The 16,015-nt window shown below is 49.5% G+C and overlaps 1 protein-coding gene and 1 long non-coding RNA gene across 11 annotated transcripts in view; one reads left to right on the top strand and one right to left on the bottom strand.

Annotated features, from left to right (window-relative positions):
* The window catches only part of PAMR1 (peptidase domain containing associated with muscle regeneration 1), a 158,375-nt gene that overhangs the window by 71,439 nt on the left and 70,921 nt on the right, over positions 1-16,015 (bottom strand). The window contains exon 1 of one of the 9 annotated variants that reach the window (XM_049097026.1): positions 2,031-2,049. The exons of 7 other annotated variants lie outside the window; for them this stretch is intronic. Coding sequence is in view for 1 of the 2 variants with exons in the window: in XM_025452475.3 (XP_025308260.1) it covers positions 1,197-1,272 (76 nt within the window). In the remaining variant the exon portion in view is untranslated. Of the gene's footprint in view, positions 1-1,196; positions 1,363-2,030; positions 2,050-16,015 lie in introns of those variants that run through there. One more of the 9 variants, XM_025452475.3, reaches the window with a different exon arrangement.
* On the top strand, positions 710-2,833 carry LOC112663478 (uncharacterized). Of its 2 annotated transcripts, none has more exons than XR_007403762.1 (3): positions 710-1,083; positions 1,995-2,114; positions 2,219-2,833. It is a non-coding gene; the product is annotated as an uncharacterized LOC112663478 (long non-coding RNA). The 2 variants fall into 2 exon arrangements; XR_003139259.3 differs by having other exon boundaries at positions 713-1,276.

Genomic DNA, 16,015 nt, shown 5'->3' with positions numbered 1-16,015 from the left:
AGAGGAGGATTTCACTTGGGGCCAGTAGGCCATCGGTAGATGGAAAGTATTGACCAAAATGGGTTTGTTGGGGTTTATTTTAACCCGTGTGTCTTGGCTTCTTGTTTATCATGAGGGATGTGCCTACGGTCGAGTCCCCCGTCCGTACAGCAGGCTACTGACCGTCTGCCCCCACCACCCTACGTACCCTGTTCCGATTCTTGGACCCTCACTAGCTAGCTACCTGCAGCAACAGAGCACCCACCTCTCACGTAGAACACAGGTGGCAGGTAGCCAGCGAGGGGACAGGTAGCCAGTGAGGGGACAGGTAACCAGCACAGAAGGCAAATAGCAAGTGCTCACACACCCCTGCTCCTACCAAAGCTGCCCTGTTTTGTCACATCTGCACGTATCAGCCTGTCCTTCCTTCACGAGGGCTCACCCATGTCCTGACACCCTGCCCCACTGGAGCCGCCTAAGGACAGATGCTCTTAAGAAGTCCCTGCTTCCTTGCCTGCCAGAAAGCAGTGACAAGCCAAGCCTGCCACCCGCTCACCGGGTCAGGAGCACACACACCCCCACCCCCCCCACCCCCCGCCCCAGAGCTCTGGGTTGCATTTCGGCCTCACAAACCCCCGGAGGGAGGAGCCCATCTGACTTGGGGGTTGCGGCTCAGAAAATGACAGCAGAAAAACACACATGCCAGAGCTCTTTCTAAACAAACGCTGTGTGTCCCCCAAACGACTTGCACTTTCCGCCTTGGCTTTCCCCGCCTTCCCCTCCTTGTCTGGGACTATGTGCTGGGGGGGCGGGGGGGGACTCTCCCAAGCTGGGGCTCCGTCCTGAGGGGTGTGATGAGCCTCACTGCATCAAGGACATTCACCCCGGGGGACTCGCCTGCTGCAAGCCTTGCTGGGGATTGGCTTCTCTGCTGACCCGCTCTCTCCGGGGCACCCTTCTGCCTTTCGCCGGCGGGAGTGGGGGGGGCCGGTGCACGGACCCCCCAGGTGCTCCGAGGCTTTACAGAGCTCAGAGGAAGCCCAGCCCAGGGCACTGCAGCCGCCCCCCCGCCCCCCAGGCAGCTCCGACCCGCGAGCGGGGATGGTAAAGGGTGTGGAGGGTGTCCCGGTTGGGGAGGGCCGCGCGCCTGCCCCCGGCCAAGCCCCCCCCATCCCGTGGGGCTCCCCGGGGAGGGCCCCCCATGCTACTCACGGTACCTCTGGGCAAGGACGAGATGAGGAGGAGCTGCAGGAAAGCGAGCCCCAGCTGCGTCCAGCAGCCCAGCTCCATCATCGCGGTGGGGGCGCGACCGCGGCGGGGGGGAGGCAAGGGACCCCCTGGGGGACCCGGGAGGCCAGGCACCTGGGGGCGCTGGGGGACCCGGGGGGCTGGGGGGCCCCGGGGGGTGGGGCGAGGGCGGGGGCGGCCGGGGGAGCGAGGGACCCCGGGGGTGCGGGGGGACCCTGGTGGGGGCCGGGGGACCCGGGAGGAGGAGGGACCCCGGGGAGGGGGGCAGCCGAGGGACCCGGGAGGGGGAGGGGCCCCGGGGGTGCGGGGGGGCCTGGCGGGGGGCTCGGGACCCCGGGGGCTCGGGCCGGGCCCGGCTGCGCTCACAGCGACCTCCGCGCGCCCCGGCCGAGCGGGCGCTGGGCTCCCAGCTCTCCGGGCTCTCCCATCCTCGGCAGGGGAACCACCTTCAGCCCGAGCGACGTCAGCCCAAACCTCTCCTCGCGCCGCCTTAACCCTTGGGGGCCCGGAGGTGTGGCCGCGCGGGGAGGCCCGGGGCTGGAAGGGGAGGGGACGCAGCCCCGGGGTGGGGTGGGGGTGGGGGGCCGGGATGGGGGTAGGCGGGGCCGTTCAGGTGCGCCCGCAAGCCCCGCCCCCAGGCCTGCCCCAAGGTTCCCTCGGAGTCTGATGAGGAGCCTGCCTGGTGGGGCGGGGGGCGCCCAAGGGGGGAAAGTCGCCGACCCTCCTCCCCTTTCCACCTCTAACCCCGAGGTCTCCTCCCCCCTCAGCATCTGCTCCAGGTGATCACAATTTGGACATCTTACCCTTCGCACCTGTAGGGCATCTTCCCGCGAGGCCCCCTGGGTGCGTTCAGCAGCGTGACCAGATCCTGCCCACCTGCCGCCCAGGTATGAGGCTCAGGGATGAAGCACACACAAGACACTGCCTCCCTTGTGGCAGCGGCAGTCTAGGCTTAGGGATAGCAAACGGATCCTTTTTTTTTTTTTTTAAGATTTTATTTATTTATCCATGAGAGACACAGAAAGAGAGAGGCAGAGACACAGGCAGAGGGAGAAGCAGGCTCCATGCAGGGAGCCCGACGTGGGACTCGATCCGGGACTCCAGGATCATGCCCCAGGCCACAGGCAGGTGCCAAACTGCTGAGCCACCCAGGCGACCCGCAAACGGATCCTTGAATAAGGAGCAAGAAGGCTTTGCAAGATAAGAGCTAATTTTTTTAAAATCAATTTCTTGGTGCCAGGCATCTACATCCCCTACATGTATCATCAACTCATTTATTCCTCATGATAAACCTATCGTCTCCATTTTATGGATGGGGAAATGGAGTCCTTGAGCATTCAATAGTTCATCCAAGGTCTCACTGTGGGTAAGTGGTGGAGCCAAGGTTTGAACCCGAGCCCAAGGGCTATAGATCTAGCCACCACGCTCTACCACCGCTTAGGACGCTCTGAATATGGCATTTGACCTCACATACATGTACAATAGATGGTATTGTCCGCATCGTATGAATGCAGAAACCGAGACTCCAAGATAAAGTGACTTGCTCAAACTGGGTGTTATTCTGTATGTTGGCAAATTGAACACCAATAAAAAATAAATTTATTATTAAAAAAAAAAGTGACTTGCTCAAGGTTACTCAGCCGGAAGGGTCAGAGCAGGATTCAGACCTGGATCTAACCCAGGGAAGTGCCAGGGCTTCAGGCCATGCTTGGTCCCAGTTTGTACTGTCAGATGAAGAGCAAAAGTCGGGAGAGTGGGAGGTTTACCCAAACTAGGGAGGCTTCATCTGGAGCCCGAGAGGGAGGCAGGATCTCAATCCAGGGATGGGTGTGGCGAGGCCTTTCTAGGAGGAAGGACTGGCTTTGGCCAGTGCCCCTGGGAAATGAGGAGTATTTACCTGCACATATTCAATTGTGTATTTTTCCTTGTCCCCAAAGGATCCATGGCAATGTATGCCATTAAAATGCATTTTGAAGTTTTGATAAAAATAGAAGTACCAGAACAAAAGCCAATTCAAGCGCATAGACAATATGTGTAGTCTGGGTGTGGCAGAGAGCAGGAAAAGAGGAAGCAAGTGGCTAGGGTGTTTGGATTTTATTCTGTAGCATGTGAGGGGCTCTGGCTACTTAGGAGCAGGGGATGCTGGGCCCAAAGCAAAGCTCTAGGAAGAAAAGTCGCTTTGGCATCCAGACCGAGGGATGGGGGAGGCCAAGACTGTTGACAGAGGGTCAACAGTAAGCAATGGGATGAAAGGGGACATGATGGGAGAAACTTAAGGAAAGTAGAAGCCCCCAGGGCTCAGGACAGACTGGCCAGGCAGGGGCCTGGCACAGGCACTCCTCTCAGAGAGAAATTCCTAAATCCCAGCCACACCGCTGAGGCCCATTGCAGCGAAGTGGCTGGAAGCAAGAACTCAGCAGAGACCTCTGTTCAAAACCTTGACTCACCACCTTCTGACTATCTGACTGTGAGAAGACCATATAAAATACATGCTGACTCTCCCTCCAGTTCCTGGCACAGAGCCCCCGACACACTGGTATCTCATGGGTGATAAGAGTGTCTTTTGTCCTAACAAGGTGACTCTGGGTGGGCTCCTGGTTGGGGGCTGGTCATTAGAAAGACCAAGCCATTAGAAGCTTGCAAGTTTCAGCCCCACTCCCCATTCTCTTGAGAAGGGAAAAAGGCTGAAAGTGGAATTAATGGTGAGTAATGCCTCCATGAGGAAGCCTCCATAAAAATCCTAATAGTATAAGGTTTAGAGAGCTTCCCGGTTGGGGAATGCATCCATGTACCAGTGCGATGATGCACCCCAACTCCACGGGGGTAGAAGCTTGGGACCCTCTCAGACCTCCCCCACGGATCTCTTCATCATTTGTATCTTTTATTATATTGTTTAATAACTGGTAAATGTAAGAGTTGCCCTGAGTTCTGTGAGCCCTTCAAGCAAGTCACTGAATCCAAGAGGGAGGAAGTCATGGCACCCTCCATATTGTAGCCAAATGGGACGGGAATTGTAGGTAACTTGGGGACCTAGTACTTGGAGTTGGTGTCTGAAATGGGGAGGGCAGCCTCGTGGAACTGAGCCCCTGACCTGTGGGATGTGATGCTCTCTCCAGGTAGTGTCAGAATTGAGTACAATTATAGGACACTCCGCTGATGCTAAAGACTTTCTTGGTGGGGGAAAACACACACACACACACACACACACACACACACACACACACACATACCCGGTATCAGAAGTGCCCAAAGTGAGTGGGGTAGAAGTATGAGAGTGTGGGATACACCCAGAAGGAAGGGCAGGGGTTTGGGGGTTTTTTCCCCAATACAATGACCTAAACTAAGCTAACTAACTCTCTGAATCTCAGTTTTCTCATCTGTAAAATGGAAATAATCATGAAACTTGGAGACAGGAGAATTTAAGGATCCTATGTCCATAATAGAGCCTTTAGCACATTGCCTAGCTCATACCAAATGCTCAATATTTTTATCTGTATTATGGGCCTGAGTCTGACACTAATGAAATCCTATAGTATGGACTCCAGTCCTCACCCTCAACTTCCCTATCCAGGCAAAATCTGATTAAAACAAGTGCCAAGAATAGCCTTTAAAAGGCGAGGAAATACCAAAGGGCAGCATATCTAAGGGGTGGAGACCAGAGGGGAGGTTCACTTTGTTGCTGGTCAAGCAGCCATAGTCCTTTGGTGATGGGACTGGGGAGGAGGTGACTTTGTTTCCAAATAACTATAGGTATTAGGGCCTCTCAGGATCTGTTTCTACCATCAGCAGACAGTAACATTTCCTTCTTCCCTCATCACCAACACCCCTACACACACACACACACACACACACACTCGACCACTTACCAATGCAGATCACTGAGCAGCAACTGTACCCAGGGTGGGACTTTGAGTGATGAGCCTGAATAAGTCTCTAGTGCCAGGTCTTTGCTCCTCCAGGCTTAGGAAACTGGAAACAGGCCCTCGATCCTCTTTCTGGAATGCCCACAATAGTAATTTCTCCCTGCTGATTTGTTGTCTAATTTGGGTTTGTGAATAGCCTAGGGCTACAGAGTCTGGAAAGGAATTCTCAAAAGGAGGCAGGACATATTTCTCTGGGAAACTCAAAAGCCCGGATCCAATATTACCTTGGTGAACTTCACAATAAACCCAAATTCACAGAGGGAGGGGGAAGCCCTGGCTACAACACAGAAAAGTGTGCCCAAAGCCATAGGGCCCAACACAAATTTCAGTTTTTCTACACAAGTTTAGTTTCCTCTCTTCCCATTATATTCAACTCAGTTTTTCATATCGATAGGGTTCAGATTGTTCTAAAGCAGGCGTTCTTAACCTGGATCCCTCTAGGGAGTGAGTTTTTGGAAGGTCTTTAAACTTCCCCCAAATTATATGCAAAATTATGAATTCAATTTTTGGAGTAGGAGAGTCATAGCCTTCTTCAAAGTCTCAAGAGGATCTGCAAACTCCCAACTTATTTAGAATCAGTGGTATTCATAAGTTAACATTGGAAAGTTGACGAAATATTTGTTGGATTTGGGGAAAGTGGTTTTGTATGCACACTTGTTTTGTCTAGGCGACAAACTGCACAGGGGATATTTGAAGGGCCAGCCCTCCCTGTGACTCCCCCCCCCCCCCCCAATTTCTACCTTAAAAGTACTTGCTTTGGGCCACACTGCCTACTGGTGAATCCAGCTGGAGCCCTTAGTACCCAACTACACCTGGGCAGGTTGTTTCCCCCAGGATGGTCTTAGTTTCCTCATCTGTTAAGTGGGAAGAATAATGAAACCTGCCCACCCCCCAGGGTTGGAGTAAAGCACTCAGAACAGCACCTAAATACACCAAGCACTCAGTAAACATTAGCTATTTTTATTACAGTGAGCTCCCCCTCCTGCCCTTATCTTGGACACCCACTTCAGGCAGAAATAAATCACCAGAAAGGGGTGGGTGAAAGAAAGCAAAGTGCCATGCTGAGAAGTAGGGAATGATACCTGGAATTAAGAATTATCTACTTCTAATCCGCACTCGGAAGTCAACAATTGGGTGTAATAGATGGAGTCAAGCCACTCATTTAATTACAAGTCACAATACCCACTCATTTTCACTTGAAAGGATGAGGCACTCTAGCAAAACCTGTCCCTTTCTCTGTATCACCGGGGAGGCTGGCTGCATACGAATACACAGGAAGAAACAGCAGTGAAGGGGAGTTTGGGAATGCCAGGGGCTCCCATCTCCAAGCTCAGATGGGTCTCCGAGCAACAGCCCAACGGCGGGAAAGCCAGAGGAGAGAATGCTAGGGGGGCAGCCTCTGCAACCCTGTGGCAAATATCCCAGGCTCACCGGTAATTAAGTTTGGTTTTCATCAGCGGCACAAAACATAGAGTTCAAGTCAACCCAGGCCGGGGTGGAGAGGGGTAGGTCTGTGGGGAAGACAAAGGGCCTTTCCAATGGAGCCTGCTAGAACTTGCCCACCATGGAAGTCTCCAGGCCTGACGACTCCCGGCTGCTCCCCTACACAAGGAGCGATGATGTTCTGCGTCCAGCTCTGGCAGGGCTCCACTCCCTTCCCACTGGGAGCCAGGCTGGGGGTAGGTGCATCTGTGGTTCCTTCTTTGGCCACGTCCTTCCTCCTCTAAGTCATTCTTCATGCAAACTGCTGAAAGCCGGGGAGCTTCCCTTCTTTGTAATCAAAGTCCTCTTGAATCATTTGGGAAAACCTGTTCTTGACTTCCACCTGTGTATTTATAAACTAATTTTTTTTAATGTTGTCTGAACAACTGAATTGTGCAACTGAATTGCAACTGAATTGCAAAGCTTTCTAAAGAACACTGGCAGAGATTCTGACCACAAGGGCGCCTGGGTGGCTCAGTTGGTCAAGTGACAGAATCTTGATTTCAGCTCAGGTCAAGATCCTGGGGGTGGAGGATGGAGCCCGCATCTGGCTCTGCTCACAGGGAAGTCTGCTTTGGGATATGTTCCCTCTGCCCCTGCCCCCATTCTTCCTGGCTCTCTGGCTCTCTCTAAAAATGAATAAATAAATCTTAAAAAAATAAAAATTCTGACCACACACTGATGGGGGCACTTGGCGGGATGAGCATTGGGTGTTATGCTATATGTTGGCAAATTGAACTCCAATAAAAAAATTCAAAAAAAAAGAAATTGAAAAAAAAAATTCTGACCACAGTCCGAGTGGCTAGCTCAAGAGTTCTGTAATGTTGAGCCATTTTGAGTGGGGAAGGGGAACAAAAGTAGAATAACTCCAGGGGAAGGCAACAGGGCAGGGTCCTGTGGCACAAAAAAGGCAGTGTAGTCAATAGAGCCCAGGATGAATCAAGGCTCCACTACCTAGCGGCTAGGCTAGGTGAACCTGGGCAAGTTCTCTGGCCCCTCTGAGCCTCAGGTTTCTCTCATCGGTGAGAAAGGAGGTAACAGTTGCCTTATAATTTAGGTGAGAAAATAAAAATGAGGCTGTCCTACATAATGGTAGCTCCATCACTACCACCACCATAACTATGTATGGACAGCTAATCTTAAGAATTTTCAAAAGCAAAATCCTCCAGATGTTTAACTGGAATTAAAGAGCTATCATTTTCCTCAGGTCTCGTGATGTAAGTCGGGTTATGTTCCTAAATTAATTTGAAATAAATTCACGTCTGAAAAATATATTGCCTTGTGCATTTATGCTTCTAGTCGGAGACCTAGGAACAGAGGCTGCACTTGTTTGAAGACAAGTTGGGAGGCCTGTCCTGAATGGAGCCTGTCCAGGTATTAAAGGAAGATTTATTCTGACACTTGTTGAAGACGGCGAGGAAGCCTTTACTCAAGAGGCCACTGCAGAAGGAGCCTGGCAGTAGGGGAGAGACTGGGCTCAACTCTGCATACAACAAGGAAAAGTCTGGATATAGAGTCAAGGAACAGGGTAGGGATCAGTGGATGGAAAATAACCAAGGGAAACTCAGAGCGGGGAAAGGGAAAAAATTCTCACTGAAGGCACGCCAGGCTGATCAGATATCAACCATGGGAGATTCTCAGTAAGCAGGGATTCTTGCTCTTGAGGATAAAGCCCAAGGATGGGGTCTAGTGGCGAAAAAAAGAAAGTTTTGTTAAGGAGAGAGTCTTTGTCAGGTGACCCAGTAAAAACCCCAGGGTTGGGAGGGTGGTCCTTGCATCGAATGTCTGGTTCAATTTTGCTGCATTGTTCACTGGAATAAAAAGGACTTATTTGTAAAGTAACTTGACTTCTTCCAAAGAAGGAAGCAAAGGAGAAAGCACAAAAACTTACCAGATAAAAAACATTTGCTCATTTATCCAGCTCAATTTATTGCATGTCTGCTATGTGCCAGTCATCATTTCAGGCCCTTGGAATATGGCTCTGACCAAAACCCATGTGGTCCCTTACCTTGTGGATTTATACACCAGAGAGCAGTGAGACACTGAGCAAATGTGAAGAGCAACGTGTGTGAGGATGGAACATTCTAGGAGCATGTAACTGGATGGAGCAGAGAGGAATCTTGTCTGAGGGTCAGAAAAGTTTCCCTGAGGAAATGACATTGAGCTTCCAACATGAAGAAAAACGGAGGTTGGAAGGGGAGAGGATAAGGGCCCAAGAGGACCACGTAATAAGGAGGCTAGAGGTGCTGGGCGGACTTGAAAACCATGAACTTTAGTCTACGGGTAATGGGAACCAGTTTGAGGACCAGTGATGGGATCAGATTTGTAAATCAGACTCTGCTCTCTCTGTCTACATCCTGCACCAGCAGGAGATGTCAGAGGCACCGTCAACCGATGGAGTCCATGATTCTCATGTACATGAGAATAATGCGAGGGAGCAGTCGAAGATGACTTCCAGGTGATGACCACATCGACGTGGGGGCGTGCTAGAGGAGCCCCCCATTCTCTCAGAGAAGCTCTGAGAGACGCCAGTGGCCAGGCTGTGTTGAGCAGCCCCCTGGAGAGACTCCCATGGAAAGGTACCGAAACTTCCTGGCAACAGTGGTGTCAGTGAGCTTGGAAGCGGACTCTGCAGCCCTCCAGGTGGCTGAGCCCCAACCAGCAACCTGACTGCAACCTCCTGAGAGCCCTCCCAGCCAGAACCACCCTGATAAGCTGCTCCCAGACTCGTGACCCTCAGACACTGGACGAGACAATAAATCGTGTCGTTTGAAGCTGCTAAATTTGTTACACAGCCATCAGTTACTAATATAAGAGGTTTCTGAATTAGGCAGCCTGTATGTCCTGCTACACCTGCAGCCAAAGGGAAACTGCTGGCCAGCCTGAGCTTAAAACAGTGAGAAATGTCCACCGAATGAAACCATCACAGAGGCTTTCAGCTGCACAGAACAACAAACCCAACACATGTGGCTTAGACAATAAGACATTTTATGACCTTGTAGAGCAATAAGTTCCACAGGCGGGGTGGCTTTGGTGTTATTTAATTCTGTGGCTCAACAACAATGTTAAATACCCAGGTCTGAATCACCAGATGATACATATGGCATGCCAGCATTTATATAAAGCCCTAGAACATATAAAAATAGCATATATTGTTCATGAATACAAATGCATCTCATTAAACTGTGAGAACATACATAGAAGTGACATACACTACCTTCTAGATAGCTGAAAATGAAGGGAGTCACAAAATATGGAGTTTGCAATGTTAAAAAATAGAGGAAGTGAAGGACAAATCTGAAGTAAGTGAAGCAGAATGTTAACATCGGTTTATCTTTGGGGAGAATCCATAGGTACGTTATTTTCTGAAAGTTTTTTTCTATGTTTGAATTGTTGATAAGAATACCTCTATTTTATAGTGCTATGAAAAAGGAGTGATAGGGAGATGTAAGAGGGCGACCCAGGAAAATATTTTCTGGTGGACAGAGAAGACAAGCATTTACTCTGCAATCTAGGGGATTGAATGTGTTGGGCACCTTCTAGGCAACAGGGATACCTGGTGAGCAAGACAGAATGATTTCTGTTTTAAATATTTTTTTTAATTTTTTTTAATTTTTATTTATTTATGATAGTCACACAGAGAGAAAGAGAGAGAGGCAGAGACACAGGCAGAGGGAGAAGCAGGCTCCATGCACTAGGAGCCCGATGTGGGATTCGATCCCGGGTCTCCAGAATCGCGCCCTGGGCCAAAGGCAGGCACCAAACCGCTGCGCCACCCAGGGATCCCAGAATGATTTCTGTTTTAATGGAGCTTTTATACAACTGGGCAAAGACATAAGCAATAAAGATGGAAATATCAGAGGGCGGGAGTACCATGCTGGCAACGAAACAAAGAAGTATGGTAGAGTGACTGTGGAAAGAACCTTAGTTTGTGGGATCAGACCAAGCCTCCCTGAGAAGGTGACATTTCCACCAAGCCCAAACCAAGTGCCATGGGATTGTCTGAGGAAAGGGCATGCCAAGCAGAGGGGCCAGCTGGTGCAAAGGCCCTGAGTAGGGATGAGCTTCGAGTGCTTGAGGAATCCAGAGAAAGCCAGGGTAGCTTGTACACAAGTACACAAGACGGGGCATGAAAGGGGCCAGGAGAAAATGCTGGGATGATCAAGTGAAGCTTGATAACAATGTCACATTACCCTCTGGGCATCAAAAATCCTTTGAGAATTTAATGAAAATCTGTAAGTCCTAGGAAAATATACACATGTTGATTCTTGCTTACAATCTTGGGACATGTGTGGGCCCTCTGAAGCTAACCCCAAAATGACCTAACTCTAGCATTTGAATTGAAGCCATGCTATATTCCCAGACGGCCTTGGGTCCATGAGGCTACGGGATCCAGCCACTTCTCCCCAGTGCAGGATTTCTCTACAGGTAATATTTGCACTAGTGCTCCCTCCTGAGCTGGCCAAAAAGGCCCGAGAGCTGTGTCCGTCTGTGGCGTCATCCAGGTCCTACCCAAGTAAGCTGCATCGTACTCCATCATCCTTCGTTTCCCCTTGCCTTGCAGTGTCAGACCCGCAGAATGGGCTAAGGCTCTCCCTGCCTACTCTGCGCTCCCCTCACCCATTTATTTTTCACAGGCCTTACCACCCATCATTTATCTTGCACTTTTAACTCTGCTTGGTATCTGCTTCTTAGAGAACCAACGAACACAACTGGTACCAGGAATGATGGATCAAAAAGAAGAGGTGGTAAAGTGGGGCACAGGTTCTGAATCATTCACTGCACAGCTGGCCAGGAAGACTGCATTCCAAATGCTATTTGGGGCAGAGATAATTCCTGGCATAAGGTGGCAATTGCTAAAAATTTCACAGGTGGTTATTTAAAAGAACATCCTGGTGGAGGAGAAGGCCTTGGCTTGGATGATGATTCAGGCCTTTAAACATTATGGGGGAATAACATGTTTAAGGACAAAGGAAATAGCTGGTTACTGAGCTGAACTGAGGCCCTACAGAGGGATAAGGAGAAACTAAGGGCAGTTAACAGACTTAAAAACTCCATATGAAAGACAGAGGTCCACCTTGGTAGTTCCTGTAGGGGAGTGGACACAGCTGAGGAGCAAACTCAGGTTCTGATATTTATAATCACCAAGCTTCAAAGAGAGCTGACTGCTCAGTTGAAGCAGATCCACCATGCTAACTAACATCACTGCCCAGGCTAGAAAAACGTGAACTCTTGAACATGACATTGAGTCATCTGGATGGACGCTCCCACAGACTGAGGTTCCATTGATTCCCCTGAGTCCTCCAAGCCTATGGAGATGGCACTTCTATCCCTAATAAGAGCTAGAACTCCCTCCTATAAGAAGATACAGCGTAGGTCTCACCACTGTAAGAGAACAGGTGTCTTCCTCAAGATTTTGCCCCCAGACCTGTCCTGACCAATAACTAGGTTTAAATCCCAGTTTAGGAAGTGATGGGTCTGATAAAGAAAGAAAAAGGCAAATCCCAGTGGAGCTACAAGAATTTGTTAGCAAGTAGCAACAGGAGTCAGGGGAGTGCCCATGGGATTGGATTTTGAGGGTGCTGCATGGAGGAGTACAGAACATAGGAAAAGACACACAAAAGTTAGTTCACTTGGGGGTACTCTTCAGGGCCATGGAATCTAATGCCCTGGCAAGAACCCCTGGGTTTGGGCAAACTTGCTGCCAGGTAACTTTAGAAATCTGTAGAAAACATTAGCTCATACTGATCAAAATGGTGATGCCTGAGATGCCACAGGAAGATAGTGGAATTAAAAGGCTCAGGGCATGAGGCATGTTGGATACGTTATATGAAAAGGCCCATTAGAGATTTTGTCCAATGGAAGGACTGAGGGAACACACTATTCACCAAGGCCACCAGGATGTACTGAGGGGACAGGGACGGGCATCACTAGACATTCAGTAGTGGCTTTCCTCTACAGTCTAGGGTTCACTATAGGAAATATGTCACAGAACGTGGCTAATAGCAATGAGAATGAGGATGCCTCAAAGTAATAGAGTCCAGGTGATGGTGTTTAATCACCTGAAATGAGGCAGTCCCAAACTTACCATCACAACTACCAAAACTGAAGGGGCAGCCAAGGGGGCTTGACCCACAAGAAGTTGTGGAGATGTAGAGCCCGTATCCCTAGGGACAAAATAGAGGCGCAGACAAAGGTGCTACTTAATATACACAGTCAAAAAAGCAAGAATGGAGGGGTGCCTGGGTAGCTCAGTTGGTTAAATATCTGACTCTTGATTTCGGTCATGACCTCGGGGTAGTGGGATCGAGCCTTGTATCAGCCTCCATGCTCAGTGGGGAGTCCGCTTGAGAGTTTCTCTTCCCCTTTCCCTCTGCCCCTCCCCCTGCACAGTCTCTCTTTCCCTCTCTCTCTAACAAACAAAAAAAATTTTAAAGGGGAGAAGTGAAATATTTTTTAAAAAATGATTTTATTGATTTATTTGATAGCACAAGTACGGGGAGCAGTAGGCAGAGGGAGAGGGAGAAGCAGACTCCCCGCTGAGCAGGAAGCCTGATGCAGGACTAGATCCCAGGACCCCGGGATCATGGCCCCAGCTGAAGGCAAACGCTTACCCAACTGAGCCACCCAGGCACCCCACAAATAAATCTTTAAAAAAAAATGAATGAATGAGCAGGAAGCTGAGGGTAGCTGCCCCAACAGAAGTCATGAACCGGGGATCCCTGGGTGGCTCAGTGGTTTAGTGCCTGCCTTCGGCCGAGGGCATGATCCTGGAGTCCCAGGATCTAGTCCACGTCGGGCTCCCTGCAGGGAGGCTGCTTCTCCCTCAGCCTGTGTCTCTGCCTCTCTCTCTCTCTCTCATGAATAAATATCTTAAAAAAAAAAAAAGTCATGAACCTTGCTCAAATCCTAGACCTGAGCCAGTTTCATGCCCAGAACCTACTGGCTACAGAGGTGGATGGTTCCCTAAAAGGAACTATATGGGGGGTCCCTGGGTCGCTCAGTCAGTTAAGTGTCTGCCTTCAGCTCAGGTCATGATCTCAGGGTCCTGGGACAGAGCCCCACATCAGTCTCTTGCTCAGCAGGGAGCCTTCTTCTCCCTCTCCCTCTGCTCCACTCTCTCCTCCTCTCTCTCAAATAAATAAATAAATAAATAAATAAATAAATAAATAAATAAATAATCTTTTTTATTTTTTAAGAAGGGAAGTACATCAGCAACACCATGGCAAGGAGATATTATAATGATCCCTTCAGATAACTCATTTACTCAGATGACTGAGGACTGAGGAAAGGAAATACCCATACATTTTGAGGATTCTTGGACACAGTCTGAGATGACATCAATACCTGGAGACCTGAAATGGCATCATTGCCACTTGTCTGGGCATATGGAAGCAAGTTAATAAAATGCATCCTGGCCAAAGGCCAGCTTACAGTGGGTCCAGTAGGTCCATGCCCCAGCCAGTGATCATTTTCCTGGTCTCCAAATATATGATTGGGATTGAGATACTCAGCTATTAAACACCTACATGGGTTCATTGGCTCACTGTAATAGAAAAGCTGAGTAAAAGCCTCCGAAACTGCCTTCTTCTCCCCAAGATAGTGAATCAAAAACAGTATCACATTCCAGGGCGGAATGGCGGAGATTAGTGCCAACCCTAAAGATCTTAATGATGCAGTCGCAGCAATCTTTCTCATAGCTCCTTAACCCAATTTACTTCACCACTCAGGTCCCTGCAGAAGCCAGATGGATCCTGTAGAATGACTACAGACTGTCCCATACCCAGCCAAGAAGTAGTTCCAACCATGGTTGCCTTGTTAGTCAAGGTATCTTTATTAGAGCCAATGAGCACAGACTTGGGTAAATGGTTTGCGGCCAATGAGTTCTTTTCTATCTCGATCAGAGAAGAGAATCAGAAACTATTTACATTCATGTGCAGCAGACAATAACATGCATTTACAGTCCTGTCCTGGGTTTATGCTAATTTCCTGCTGTCATAACATAGTCAGAGGAAGTCTGGACCATCTGGACATCCTACAGAATTATCACACGGATCCATTACGTTAATGACAGAGCAGAGATGGCAAGCACAGTGGAGGCCTTGGTAAAGTAACTTGCTTCAGATGGTGAGAGACAAGCCCTATGAAGATGCAGGGATGTGGCAAATTGGTAAAGTTTTCGGGGGTCCAGGTATCGGGGCCTGCTGAGAAATGCTGTCCAAAGTTGGACAAGTTGCTGCATTTTTCATCCCCTGCCACCAAACATGAAGTATAATGTCTGGCAGGCTTCTTTGGGTTGGGTTTTGGAGGCAGCACATTCCACGTCTAGCAATGTTACTCCAGTCCATATGCCAGGAAATCTGAAAGGTAGCCAGCTTTGCACGGAGCCTGGAGCAAGAAAGAGATCTGAAGGCCGTGATACAAGTAGCTCTGTCACTTGGGGTGTATGACCTGCCAGACCGTCTGGTGCTGGAGGTGTCCCAGTAGGAAAAAAAAAAATGCAGTGGGGATCTCACATCAAGCCCCAGAGGTAAAATCACAACATTTACCCCCGGGGTTCTGGACCAAGGCCATTTCGTCTATAGCATTTGCTTTTTGAGGAGCAGATTTAAGGGTGTTACTGAGCCCTGGTGGATATGAGATTTGACTCTGGGTGACAAGTGACCACGAGTATGGACCTGCCCATCATAAGCTGAGCTCTCTCAGACCCTCCACGTCATAATGTTACACAGGCCCGTAGTTGGCCATCCTAAGATGGAAACAGTACATCAGAATGGATCCCAAGGAGGACCAGAGGGCACAGTCAAGTTTCACGGCCAGAATTCCAGACTACTATGCCACCCCCATTGTTGCCCTATGGCCAGATGGTTGAGGCGGGGCAGGGGGCGGGGGTTCCCAAGCAGCTAAAGGAGAAAACTTCTAAGCTTGGTTTACAGATGGGACATCTTGGAATGTAAGTATAAGCTGAAAATAAACGGTGGGTGTGCTACAGCCACCACGGAGTGGACTTGAACAATAAGCCTGAGGGAAAATCTTTCCCATGGGAGGACCTTGAGTGGTGAACCTAGTCATCTGCTTAGTGTAGAAGAAGTGGCCTGAAGTGAGAACATACATAGACTCGTGGACAGTGGCAAATGGTTTTGCTGGCTAATGAGGAGCCTGAAATAAAACCACTGACCAATCCCAGCAGGTGGGGAACAGAGGCACGTGGATGGGCCTAGGGAAGTAGGTACCAAGTATGACCAGGAGACATGATCATGGTGGACAAGAAAGCAGCCACCATGCAAAAGTCACTGAATATCCAAGTAGACAAAAAAAAAAAAAAAAAAAAAATGACTCACCCAGTTCACATGAACCAGTATTTGTCATCAGCCACCCACACC

The sequence above is a fragment of the Canis lupus genome, chromosome 18 (genome assembly GCF_003254725.2).
Source record: "Canis lupus dingo isolate Sandy chromosome 18, ASM325472v2, whole genome shotgun sequence".
Taxonomy (NCBI): Eukaryota; Metazoa; Chordata; class Mammalia; order Carnivora; family Canidae; genus Canis; species Canis lupus.
This window is presented reverse-complemented; position numbering and strand designations above follow the sequence as displayed.